Source organism: Vulpes lagopus, chromosome 15, assembly GCF_018345385.1.
Source record: "Vulpes lagopus strain Blue_001 chromosome 15, ASM1834538v1, whole genome shotgun sequence".
Lineage (NCBI taxonomy): Eukaryota > Metazoa > Chordata > Mammalia > Carnivora > Canidae > Vulpes > Vulpes lagopus.
This window is the reverse complement of record NC_054838.1, coordinates 17,050,732-17,064,606: the sequence shown is the minus strand read 5'-3', so window position 1 is coordinate 17,064,606 and position 13,875 is coordinate 17,050,732. Positions and strand designations below refer to the sequence as shown.

The window sequence follows — 13,875 nt, the reverse complement described above, 5'->3', positions numbered from 1 at the left end:
TCCCTGGGTGGCGCAGCGGTTTGGCGCCTGCCTTTGGCCCAGGGCACGATCCTGGAGACCCAGGATCGAATCCCACGTCGGGCTCCCGGTGCATGGAGCCTGCTTCTCCCTCTGCTTATGTCTCTGCCTCTCTCTCTCTGTGTGTGACTATCATAAATAATAAATAAAAGAAAAAATTAAAAAAAAAAAGGTGTCTAAGTAGAGGATGGTTTAGGTAAGGGTTAGACTAGATACGTAGAAAGAAGTTGTATTGTTATCAGAAGTCAGATGAGAGGAAAATAAGGACCTAAATTGGCTGTAGAGATGGAGAGGAGAAAATGTATCTAAGAAATAGTCAGTTTTGGGGGGCAGCCCCAGTGGCTCAGCAGTTTAGCACCGCCTTCAGCCCAGGGCCTGATCCTGGAGACCCAGGATCGAGTCCCACATCGGGCTCCCTGCATGGAGCCTGCTTCTCCCTCTGCCTGTGTCTCTGCCTCTCTCTGTATCTCTCATGAATAAATAAATAAAATCTTAAAAAAAAAAAAAAAAAGAAAGAAGGAAAGAGTCGGTTTTGGAATGCGTAGCAGGCTCAGTATGTGGAACACATGACCCTTGAGCTCGGGGTTGACTTCAAACTATACGTTTAGTGTGGAGATTACTTGAAAATAAAATCCTCAAAAAAGAAAATAGTTTTTCTGATTTTTTTCTTAAAGAGTTTATTCCATTATAGAATTCTTATTTGCTCCCCTAGAGTAGACTTAGGCAAGGATTAGGCCTAGTCCTTAATAAAGATTATCAAATATTGGGTGTGCCTGGGTGACTCAGTCAGTAGAACATCAACTCTTGATCTCAGGGTCATGAGTTCGAGCCCCCCATTGGGTGTAGAACTTACTTAAAAGTTGTTGTTTTTTTTTTTTTTTGCCAAATATGACAAGACACTGACTTGTAAAACACATTTTTATTGCAGGTCAACATATCTCAAGCTGACATGCAAGCCATTGGCAATACTATCACAATGGTAACGCAGGATGGCACACCCATCACAGTCCCGGCTCATGATGCGGTCATCTCCTCAGCAGGAACACACTCTGTTGCTATGGTTACTGCGGAGGGCACAGAAGGGCAGCAGGTAATGGCGATTTTCTTTTATATGAATCAATATAGTACATAGATCAATATCATAACTGTTACATAGATATGCAGTGCGATATGGTGGTTAAGCACACAAACTTTGGATTAAATCCCAGCTTTACAGCTTATTAGCCATATAAGCCTCTGAGTCTCAGTTTTTCCTCCTGTGTAAAATAGGAGTGATTGTTGCATCCACACCAGACAGTTGCCATAAGGATTGAATGAGATAATGTGTATAAAATACTTCAATAAATAAATAATAAATAAATAAATAAAATGCTTCATATAAAGCCCAGGTGTATCTTAAGTGTTCATTAGTGGTAGCTCCTCCTATCATCATCCTCAGATATTTAGGAAAAATTCATTTGCAAAATTTATTTTATTTAATATTTTGAATATGTAATATATTCACATAGTTCAGAAATAAAAGAGTATATAAAAATCTTCCTTCTATCCCTACTTCCATCAACCCAGTCCTTGCCCTTGCAGAGATAATCCACTGTTAGTAGTTTTTTGTGTAGTCTTCCAACAATTCATGAAGCACATTCAAACAAATAGAAAGTCATCGCCCCACCTTCCTTTTTTTTCTTATGGTAGTAAACTATACTGTTCTTCACCTTATTTTGTTTTTTTTTTAAATTTAACTATACATCTAGAAAATATTTCTATTTCATTATACAGAGAGCTTCCTTATTTTTTAAAACTATATCATATTTCACTGTATGAACACCATAATTAAAGTCTTGTGCTGTTTCAAACAACATGTAACTTTGTGCTCATGTGATTTTACATGTGTGTGAGTATGTCTCCTAGGTAAATCCTAGAGTGGAATTGCTGGGTGAAAAGATAATGTGCATTTGTTTTTTGTTTTTTGTTTTGTTCTTTAAGGTTTTATTTATTTATTTAAGAGAGACACAGAAATAAATAGGCAGAGACATAGGCAGAGGGAGAAGCAGGCTCCATGCAGGGAGCCCGATGTAGGACTTGATCCTGGGACTGCAGGATCACACCCCGAGCCTAAGGCAGATGCCCAACCGCTGAGCCACCCAGGCGTCCCGATAATGTGCATTTGTAATTGTGATAAGTGGTGCCAAACTTCCCTTCTTGTGAAGGGGTTGTACTAATCCACATTACCACCATCAGCATTTGAGACTGCCTCTTTCTTTTCTGTATAATCAACACAATGGTATCAAACTTTTGAATTTTTGCCAATCTAATATATTTCTTTGTAGTTTTAATTTTTCAGTTTCCATAAAGACATGATATTAATACATTTTACAGCGGTTCTTGTACTATGCTGAAAGCAATGTTGAGATTCACTGCAGCTGCCTTTACCATGTTCAATGAAAAAGTGTCAAAATTAGTAACTCTCATTCTTCATAAATTAATTTATAAGTCCAATACCATCACAATCAAAATTCCAGCAGACTTTTTTGAAGATATTAAATAATTTCATTTTAAAATTTACATGAAATGGGAATGATCTATGATAAAACACTCTTGAAAAAACGAACAAAATTGAAAGTCTTCTATACCTTGAAATACAAAACTCAGAATTTTAAAGCTTCTGGAAGAAAAGTGAATATTTTTGTAACCTTAGGGTAAAGATTTCATAGGATGAAAAAATGCATATCAGTTTAAAAAAGCCAATATATTGGACTTCATCAAAATTAATTCTGCTCACCAAAAGACAACATTAAGAAAAAGATTAGATGAGCCTCAGACTGGGAAAAATATCTTCACACACACACTATATATATATATATATATATATATATATATCTGACACTGGATTTGTATGGAGAATATATAACAAATTTCTACAACTCAACAATAAAAATGAGCAAAATAGATAAAATTTTTTAAAAAGATTTTGTTTATTTATTCATGAGAGAAACAGAGAGAGAGAGGCGGAGCGAGAAGCGGGCTCCTCGGTCCCAGATTTTGGGATCACACCAGGAGCTGAAGGCAGACGCTCAACTGCTGAGCCACCTAGGCATCCCAATAAAAATTTTTTTTTAAATGAGCAAATCATTTGCTCATTTGAACAGACCTCTTACAAAAGAAGGTACAAGAATGACCAATAACATAAAAAAATGCTCAAGTCTTTAGTTATCAAAGAAATGCAAATTAAAATCACAATAAGAGGGGCAGGGCCCCCGTGGCTCAGCGGTTTAGCACTGCCTTCAGCCCTGGGCCTGATCCTGGAGACCCGGGATCCAGTCCCATGTTGGGCTCCCTGCATGGGGCCTTCTTCTCCCTCTGCCTGTGTCTCTGCACCTCTCTTTCTGTCTCTCATGAATAAATAAATAAAACCTTTAAAAAATAAATAAATAAAAATAAAATCACAATAATATATCACCATTTCAGACACAGGAAAATGACTACACAGAAAAGACTAACATTTGGTAAAGATGTGAAGCAACTAGGACATTCGTACATGCTCGGGGGAGTGTAAAATACAACCGGTTTGAAGAACTGTTTGGTGGTTTCTTAGACCCATGAGTCAGCAATTCCACTAGAATACATATTGTATGATGTCACTTATATGGAATCCAAGAACAGACAAAACAAATCTATGGTGATAGAAATCAGAAAATGCTGCTTGACTGGGGGAAAGAAATTGATGGGATAGAATATGAAAGGAACTGTTCTCTATTTTGTTTTAGGTGGTGGTTCCACAGATGTATCTAACTGTCAAAACTCAACAGAACACCTAACGATTTATGCATTTTTATTGTTTGCTAATTATGCCCTATGCAAAAAACAGAAACAAAAGTGAAATCCAGGGCAGCCTGGGTGGCTCAGCGGTTTAGTGCCGCCTTCAGCCCAGAGTGTGATCCTGGAGACCTGGGATCGAGTCCCACATCAGGCTCCCTGCAGGATCCTGCTTCTCCCTCTGCCTGTATCTCTGCATCTCTCTCTCTGTGTCTCTCATGAATAAATGGATAAATTTTTTTTAAAAAGTGAAACCCAACCACTAGCTTCCAGGCTGTCTTTCAGAATGGTCCCAGTCCTTTCCATGTATGTAGGATTCCTATTTGGATGTATAGCACAGCTTGGGTAAATACAGTTGTACCAGTTACAGTTGCAGGTCTAGAAGGATAGTGACCCTAAAGCAAACATTCTTTTGTAGTTTATCTGTGGCCTGGAGACTAAGAAGATTTTCAGGAGAGGCAGCTTTGAGGGCTGGAATGAAGCCAGGCAGCTTCCAGCAACCAGGGATATCACAATAGGAGTCGGGGTTTTATTTGAGGACCAGATGCTGCCACTGCTCCTTCTGTTGCAACTGTAGGCCATTGGGCAAATGTTGATTATCCACTTGGTGTGTTCCAGACACCACCTATGAATTATCTGTAATGCTTAAATTGCCTAACTTCTGTACATGCATCAGAAGAAAGCAATTGGTCCTTCACTGGCCTTTTTTTTTTTTTTTTCAATTAAGGTAATTGCATTTCTTAGACTCAGTTTTCCAGTGCCTCTAGAAGCCTACCTAGCAAGTATAGACAGAAGAGTCTATGCTCTCCATCTATTTTAATTTGAGATGATAAAAGTAATACATATTCCCAATGTATTAGAATAGAAAGCCTAGAAATAAACCCTCACATATATAGTCAATTAAATTTCAACAATTAAAATTTGACCATTCAATGGAAAGGATAGTCTTTTAAACAAATGGTGATAGATGGGGCTCCTGGGTGGCTCAGTGGTTGAGCGTCTATGCCTTTGGCTCAGGGCATGATCCCGGAGTCCCAGGATCGAGTCCCACATCAGGCTCCTTGCATGGAGCCTGCTTCTCCTTCCTCTACCTATGTCTCTGCCTCTCTTTGTCTATGTCTCCATGAATAAATAAATAAATAAATTAAAACAAATGGTGATAGAAAAACTATATCCACATGAGAATGAAGTTGGACCAGTACCTTATACCACATATAAAAATTAACTCAAAATGTATTAAAGACCTAATTTAAGAGCTAAAACTGTATAATGCTTAGAAGAAAACATAGATGAAAATCTTCATGACGTTAGATTAGGGAATCATTTCTTATGTATGATACCAAAAGCAGAGGCAATGAAAGAAATAGATAAATTTACCATGTTCAGGGATCCCTGGGTGGCGCAGCGGTTTGGCGCCTGCCTTTGGCCCAGGGCGTGATCCTGGAGACCCGGGATCGAATCCCACATCAGGCTCCTGTGCATGGAGCCTGCTTCTCCCTCTGCCTGTGTCTCTGCCTCTCTCTCGTATGACTATCATTAAAAAAAAAAAAAAAAAAAAAAAAAAATTAAAAAAAAAATTTACCATGTTCAAAATTTAAAACTTTAACTAACTAGAATTTAAATAAAAATTTGAAAACGGAAAAAAAAAAAAAAAAACTTCATGCATGAGAGGCCAGGAACAGGAGAGTGAAAAGACAATCTATATAATGAGAGGACATATTTGCAAATTATATATCTGATAGGGATGAATATTTGGAATAGATAAAGACTTCCTATAACTCAACAATAACAAAACCTGCAAGCAAACCCAATTTAAACAAGAGCAAACTCAAAATCTGCTATCATTGGGGAATGGACATTTCTCTAAGAAGATTTAGAAATGGCCAATTACCACATGAAAAAATGCTCAACATCATTAGTTATCAGGGAAATAAAAATCAAAACCACACTGATGTACCACTCCCCCCATTAGGTTAGGCTATCATCCAAAAGACAGTAACAAGTGTTGCCGAGGATACAGAAAAATTGGAACTCTGGTGCATTGGTCATAGGAATATTAAATGGTGCGAGTACTGTGGAAAAGTTGAACATAAGGGCATCTAAGTGGCTCAGTTGGTAAAGCGTCTGACTCTTGGTTTTAGGTCAGGTCATAATCTCAGGGTTGTGAGATTGAGCTCTATGGGGGGCTCTGCACTGAGCGTGGAACCTGTTTAGGATTCTGTCTCTGTCTTCCTCTCCCTCTGCCCCTCCCCTCTGCTCGCACTTTCTATCGTCTCTCTAAAATAAATAAGTAAAATATTTTACAAAAATACTGAACATAAAAAAAAAAATACTGAACATAGTTGGGCACTGGCTGGCTCAGTTCATAGAATGTGCGACTCTTGATCTTGGGGTCATGAGTTCAAGACCCACGTTAGGCAGAGCTTACTTTAAAAACATTAAACATAGAATTACATATGATCTTATAATTCCACTTATAGATATATATCCAAAAGAATTAAAAATAGAGACAAACTCAAAATCTGCTATCAGTGGGGCACTTGGCAGGTTCAGTCAATGGAGCATGTGACTCCTGATCTCAGGGTTGTGAGTTCAAGCTCCACATTGGGTGTAGAGATTACTTAAAAATAACATCTAAAAAAAACCTATACCCTTTTGATGTTAAAATAACTAGTCTCAGCATTTAGGACTACTTAGCTTTGTGTGTATACAGAGTTAGGATTATAATTTTGTGCTTGTCATCCACCTAACACTGCATTCTGAGTACTTTCTCATACCAATTAAATATTTTGTTTTGTTTTTTTAAAGATTTTATTTATTTATTCATGAGAGAGTCAGAGAGAGAGAGAGGCAGAGACACAGGCAGAGGGAGAAGCAGGGAGCCAGATGTGAGACTCGATCCTGGGTCTCCAGGATCATGCCCTGGGCTGCAGGCGGCTAAACCACTGAGCCACCCGGGCTGCCCTTAAACGTTTTTACAAAAGGATTTTTATCATTTGTAAGGTAATGCCATTAAATGGGATTTATTCATTCCACATACAGAAATTGATTATATTCATAGGAACAAATTCTAGACATGGAATTATTGAATTAATGGTATATTTTAAGCTGTTTGCTACATACTGCGAAATTGTTTTCCAAAAAGTTTAACAATTATGCCATGGACCTAAAAGCTTCCTTGTTTCCCTGTACTCTTTCTGCTAGTATGGAGTATTTTTTTTTATACTTGCATAATTCACAAGCAAAAGTTGAATTCTGTTTTTATTGTCATTTGTCTGAGCACTAATGAGGTTTTTCATATCAGCCCACAATCTGTTTTTTCTTAATTGAGGTAAAATTTACACATCATAAAACTTACAGATCTTAAACTTACATTTCAATGAGTTGTTAAACATGTGCTCTCATATAACCACCATCCCAAACAAGATAGAGAACATTTCCATCACCCCAGAAAGTTCCCTTGTGACCCCTTCCTTTCAATCTCCACCCCTTTCAGTTTTCCTTCTTAAATGGAAATCTAATTTTAAATGAAACAAGTAAACAGGAGAAAATAGTGTATTACCTACCACTTACCCCAACTCAAGAATAAATCGACCTTTGAGATCTGAATTCGTCCACATGTATAACTTCCCAAGCAGCCACTTAAGGTAGTAGAGCCTAGGCATAGTCTCATCTGCCCTGGTTAATGAGCCTGGTGTAGCAGATCCACTGTCCAGTGTCCTCTACCCTGTTGTGACACTGGTTTACTAAGCTTAGATAAGGTCTTTCTGAGCCTCAACTTCAAGTAACAAAGAGTCCGGGAGCACGTGGGTGGCTCAGTCGGCTCAGTGTCTGACTCTTGATTTCAGCTCAGGTCACAATCCTTGGGGTCATGGGATTGAGCCCTGTGTGGGGCTCCCCGCTCAGCAGGGAATCTGCTGGAGATTCTTTCCCTCTGCCCCTCCCCCTACTCTCTATAAAATAAATAAATCTTTAAAAAAAAAGAAGCAGCACTATCTAGAATAGACATTATATAAATACTCTTCCAGCTCTAGGCTTCTACAAGCCGGTGGTCAAAAGGGAATTTTTCCTTTCAAATCCAAAGACAGTCCCACGCATTAAATGAAGTTTAATTAGGGCAGCCTGGGTGGCTCAGCGGTTTAGCACCGCCTTCGGCCCAGTGCCTGATCCTGGAGTCCCAGGATCGAATCCCATGTCGGGCTCCCTGTGTGGAGCCTGCTTCTCCCTCTGCCTCTGCCTCTGCCTCTGTCTCTGCCTCTCTCTCTCTCTCTCTCTCTCTCTCTCTCTCTCTGTGTGTGTGTCATGAATAAATAAATAAATAAATAAAATCTTTTAAAAAAACCAAATAAATGAAGTTTAATTAATCATAGCTTTACTCCCATGTACTTTTTGTTTAAGGTTGCGATTGTGGCTCAGGACTTGGCAGCATTCCACACTGCCTCATCGGAAATGGGGCACCAACAGCACAGCCATCACCTAGTAACCACGGAAACCAGACCCCTGACCTTAGTGGCAACATCCAATGGCACCCAGATTGCAGTTCAGGTGAGTGCAGTGACCACCATCCTCAGTGACAGCAGGACTACTTCATATCTCTCAGCCTTGTGTGCTGTGCTTTATTCATAACCTTTTCAGGAGGCAGGCACAGAATAATCTATGGCACTGAGCTACTTGAAGAAAACTGCTGTGTTTGAGGAGGACTCAAAGATACCAGCACTTTGTTCTCTATTATCTTTGTATATTTTAGAGTAATTTACAGGAGGAAAAATAAAGCTTCTGGTATACATTCCAGCGTGCCCCTAGCCAGCCATCTTTACTTTCAAAATAAGTCTAATTAGGCAGGCTTCTATAAAGCACTTGAAGAGCTACTTCTTGGAGACAAACTGAGTGTAAACACAGACCCTAAGTTAGTCCCCTGGTGAGAATCAGTCACTGCTCAGCTGTAGTTTATGTTGGGGGGACATCAGAAGGCAGAAAAAACTATTGTCAGGTCCCTGGACTGAAGCAGAGAGTCTAGAATGCTAGGTGCAGATTATCGTTCCTTGGAAAGAGTTGTTTTTCATTTATTTAGCTGGAGAAGAGTTAGCACATGCTCAGGAAAACGCCAACCATTGGTTTTAATTTAGTTTATGGGCATAGAAGCAAAAGGCTCCGGAAGCTCTCTAAATGCCTCCATTGGAAGAGATGAGCATCTTTTGTCTGTTGCAGGAGTGAAGGTTTATCAAAATCCTAAGAAATCTACTACATTATTCTCCTGCAAGAATTCTGTGTGTGTGTGCTCTTTTTTTGTTTTGTTTTGTTTCGGGTTTTTTGTTTGTTTGTTTCTTTTGTGTGTGTGTGTGTGTGTGTGTGTGTGTGTGTGTGTGTGCTCTTAATGATGGGATCAGCCATAGTATCTTAAATAGGTCCAGGTGTCAGAACTACAGAGAGAACTCTTCCTTCATATACTGTTTCTTTGGTATTATCTTGACTATGGCTTTGTGGTTGTTCCTGTTTCAGCTTGGAGAACAGCCATCTCTGGAAGAAGCCATTAGAATAGCATCTAGGATCCAACAAGGAGAAACGCCAGGGTTGGATGATTAATCCTCAGAACAGTGGAACATTACTACAGCAGGAGGAGCCTTTCATCTTCAGGCAGCAGACATCCATGAACCCGGGTCCAGGAAAATTAGAGCTTTTCCATTCCTGAAATACTGTACACAATTTTATGCAAGAGTGGAGAACATTTTATTCTTGACACTTTTGTGTATATAATTCTTGGAATAGATTCCCAAACTGATTCATTGTGTACAAGGGTGTATGAAATTAGGGCAATACAGTAAATTTTCATATTACTCTTTTATCAGTTGGCAAACTCCTAGAGTCTACATGCAAGATTGGTGGAGTCTAATGGAGCCTTACAATGGATTTTTAACTTACTGTGAAAAAAAAATAAAGGCTGTATCTAAAACGTTAAAGGTTCTATACTTCAAACAATCAATTCCAAAAGCCATCATAGATAATAACGGATATAAAGCCTTTGAATATTTCCCCAAGTTAAGAGGGTGTCTGCAGTTTTTGTTCTACTGTATTCTTGTATGTTTTTATTTGTACCTCACGGTTTGAAGACCATTCATTACAGTTTTCCATCCCTGTTAAAATATCAACTCTTCAAGTGGAAATGCTAATTAAATTGAATTGGATCCATCACATTGGATTATGTATAAAATGACAAAGTTTGGTTATTTAAAATTAAAAAGTTAAATCCAGTGCTTTGGTTTTGTTAAAGATTTTACTTAGCGTTCAGTTTTTTGTTACTGTTTTTAAAAAATAATGAACTATCAAAGTTTGACCACAGGCTGGAGCCCGGGATAACAGTGCTGTAATTGAAAATGGCTTTACTCTGAAAATTAGGTTAGTGGGTTGGTGTAAATTATTTATTTTTGCTTATGTACTTTTGTTTTAAAGCTTATTTACCCTAAAGTTTATTATTAATTTTGAATACAGCAATTTTTTAAATGTTACCTTTACCTTTGTTTTATTAAATTGGGGTGGGGTGGGGGAGATTGTGGCAGAAAATACCCCAAATGGCATCGATTATAACGCTGCACACACAGATTGAGAGTACATCGCATTTATCAAGCACAGAAAAAGTTATGTTTTCATACATTTTTACGTATTTAAAACAACTTTGTGAAGTATATGAGATTTATTATCCCCATTTGTACAAGGGAAACAGTTTCCAGAGAAGTTAGAAGTCTCACCCAGGGCCTCCGGCTGTGAAGAGGCAGGACAAAGACGGGGCAAGACCCAGACTTTCCAACCGCATGCCCGTGTGCCTTCCCCACACCTCCCCACACCGCAGAGATTATCAGGAGGCACTCTGGGGTTTTCCGATTGCCTCATAAACTGAGCACTTGAAAAACCATGTCTAATGTCAGAAATTCAGCTTAGTCCACCAAGGTCCCCAAAAAGGGGGGCAGGGGAGGGAAGGTTCGTCCTGCAGTAATCACTCCTTTCCGTGGTTCACTGTGCTTTGTTTGCCAGAGAGCTGAAATTGAAATGCGCCTTGTGTTTCATTTCAAGCTTTACAGTAAAAAGGGGGGAAATGTTGCACTGTTTTATTTAATATAGATGTTATCTTTGATGAGGTTCTTTGAAGTCTTGGCTAAAAAGGGTCATGACTTAGTCATCTGAAATGGGAAACCCTTCAGGGTTGGGCAGGGGACGAGTTGCTTTCCCTTCAAAGCTTCTCATAGATATTCAACATAAGAAAAGGCCTTAGTCGTACACACAGGTCCAGTCTTCACTCTTGACGGAGACGTTTCAGCACACACAGAACTCCCAGCTAAGGCCTGCTAAGGCTCACAAAGGGGCTGGGAGATAAAGATGAGGACCTGCAAAATCACAGAGTGGTGCTCTGGCCTTCCAGTCCTGGTCCGGCCACTGACAGGGAGCTCCTCTGCTGGGCTCACCCAGGCCTGCTGTGCTTCCCAGAACCAAACCCAAGCTATCAGGCTCCCTGCACTCCTTACAGCTGCCTTTGCTCAGCTTCCAGGCTTTCTCCCTCTCTCCAGGTCCTTTGCCAGCTAGACTGGACAGGGCTGAGCTGGACTCTGCTGGCCTGATTCTCTTTCAGCTCAAAAGAAAATGCTTTCCTACTGGCACCAGGGAAAAGGGCAGAGGAATGCTCTGGTTTGTCCCCTGCCTGCCTTCCTGGGAATGGACCTCGGAGGCCTAAGGAGGTGGCACATTCCCCCAAGGGAAGACTCCAGCTGTAACAAGAGTACGCCTGACAAATAGGGCCGGTTGGAGCACAAGTCTGCAATGTGATCCAGACTGTGCTCAAGGCAAAACCTAGTCCAAGAAAAACCCCCACTCTCCCAGACACAGCTTGAGGCCACTACAAAGAAAAAGGATATTGCCTACAGTCTGTAGTCATAAGAATTTAGGAAATAGAGTAAGAGAAGGACTTGGCTTCCTCAATCCTCCAAAGGTGGCAGCTGCCCCGAGGGCCAGATGGCTCCCTCTGTCCCCTCCCTCCCGACACCTCCAAGCCTGCAGGGGCAAAGCAGCTTTGGAGGGTCTCGTGCTGCCTTTCACGCACAGTAACCCTGGGACTTCATAAGTAACAGGAAACCATGCACTCAGCCCTGAAACGGACTGGATTCCAGGACTTCACAGTCCAGTAGTTCCTAGCTCGGATGAGACTGTAAACCAGTCAACAGTTGGCAGATCCCAATAGTGAGCAGCGAGTGAGGGGACTGAAAGGACAGGGACAGAGCTGAAGTCTGTTGCCAAGCTGGGGAAGGGAGCATAGGGAAGTGGAGAAAGGCTGGCTCAGCCCCCTCTGCTGGAAGTACTCTATGCTTAGGTTTCCACAAGGATGAGATCTTCCAAAGAATACGCCAGCCAAATCCCTCTTCTTTTTCACCCAAGGAACACAGCTGAGTCACAGACGTGTGACCAGTGCAGTCGAACAAGACCCTGCACTTGGGATTTAATGCCTTGTGGTTGCAGTCTTGGAATTCTTAATAGTTTTATGTTTGAGTTTGTGTTCTCTAAGTGAGGTCTCCTGGAGCAGTGGGACCCAGTGCCACCCCCCACCCCCTGCCAGCCTCCCTGGAGGGGGTTCTCTGTCACCCCCCTACCTAACTTCCTGTTCTCTCCCTCACCCTGCTACTGCTGCCATGCCCTCTGCTTTTGGCAGGAGGGTGTGGGGCACAGGCACCCTGTGGAGTCTGCACAGAGGGGGCCAGCCTCCCCCCCGCCCATGGCGGCACTCCAGGGCTCCAGGTGAACAGCTAACATTAGCCAAGTCTTGAGAGGGGCGAGCCTCTTGCTCACCCCTGTACTGAGCGCTTCCCAGTTTTGAACTGTGAAGATACCTGGGAGTAGCCTGTTTGTTGCGGGCTGGAGGGCAGGCCCGTGGGAAGGGGGGCCTGGCAGCTGTGAGACCAAGATGTACCCGCCTCAGGAACCTGTGAAGTCCTGTGCCCGGGTGGACGCTGTCTACAAGCTCTGTGCCTGGGCGATCCTGACTTTCTCCTTCCCCCTTTCCTGAGCCCGGCTTCTGTTTGTTCTTTTTTTTTTTTTTTTTTTTTTTTTTTAATTTTTTATTTATTTATGATAGTCACAGGGAGAGAGAGGCAGAGACACAGGCAGAGGGAGAAGCAGGCTCCATGCACCGGGAGCCTGATGTGGGATTCGATCCCGGGTCTCCAGGATCGCGCCCTGGGCCAAAGGCAGGCGCCAAACCGCTGCGCCACCCAGGGATCCCCTTGTTTGTTCTTCTAGCCAGCTCCAAGGACCCTCTGGGATAAGTCATGGAATTCGAATTGCATGATTCCAGTGATTTCATTTTTTTAAAGATTTTATTTAGTTAGTTGAGAGAAAGAGAGCATGAGGGGGGTGAGGGACAGAGGAAGAAGCCAACTCTTCACTGAGCAGAGAGTCCCATATCGGGGCTCAATCCCAGGACCCTGAGATTATGACCTGAGCTGAAGGCAGATGCTTAACCCATTGAGCCACGCAGGGGCCCTCCAGTGATTTCAAACACGAGTTAAATACTATGATATTTAAAACTAGCATTGTTGGGGCACGTGGGTGGCTCAGTGGTTGAGCCTCTGCCTTTGGCTCAGGTCATGATCCTGGGATTCTGGGATCGAGTCCCACATCAGGCTCCCTGCAGGGAGCCTGCTTCTCCCTCTGCCTATGTCTCTGCTTCTCTGTGTCTCTAAGGAATAAATAAATAAAATATTTCAAATAAAATAAAACAAGCATTGAATAATATAAAAATGAAGGGTAAAATTCATGCTAAAAATTTGAGATTTTTCTTATAATGATATTAGATAGCAAATAAAAAAACACCACGACAAGTCAAGAGAGAGGCTTCAAAAGAAGGAAAAACTCATGTATTCCTGTGTGTGTATGGGGGAGTGTAAAATATATATAACATAAAATTTACCACTTTAGTAATTTTTTAGTGTATAGTTCAGTGTCATTAAGCACACTCACAGCAATGTGCAAACATTCCCAACCATCCACCTCCAGAACTTTCCAACTCCT

The 13,875-nt window shown here is 41.3% G+C and overlaps 1 protein-coding gene across 3 annotated transcripts in view; it reads left to right on the top strand.

Annotated features, from left to right (window-relative positions):
* The window catches only part of ZNF143 (zinc finger protein 143), a 56,662-nt gene extending 46,331 nt beyond the window's left edge, over positions 1–10,331 (top strand). For all 3 annotated transcript variants that reach the window (XM_041730685.1, XM_041730684.1, XM_041730686.1), the window contains exons 14-16: positions 947–1,108; positions 8,227–8,373; positions 9,328–10,331. In XM_041730685.1, coding sequence (XP_041586619.1) covers positions 947–1,108; positions 8,227–8,373; positions 9,328–9,411 — 393 coding nt within the window. In that variant the 3' untranslated portion in view covers positions 9,412–10,331. The remainder of the gene's footprint in view (positions 1–946; positions 1,109–8,226; positions 8,374–9,327) is intronic.
* The last annotated feature ends 3,544 nt before the right edge of the window (positions 10,332–13,875 follow it).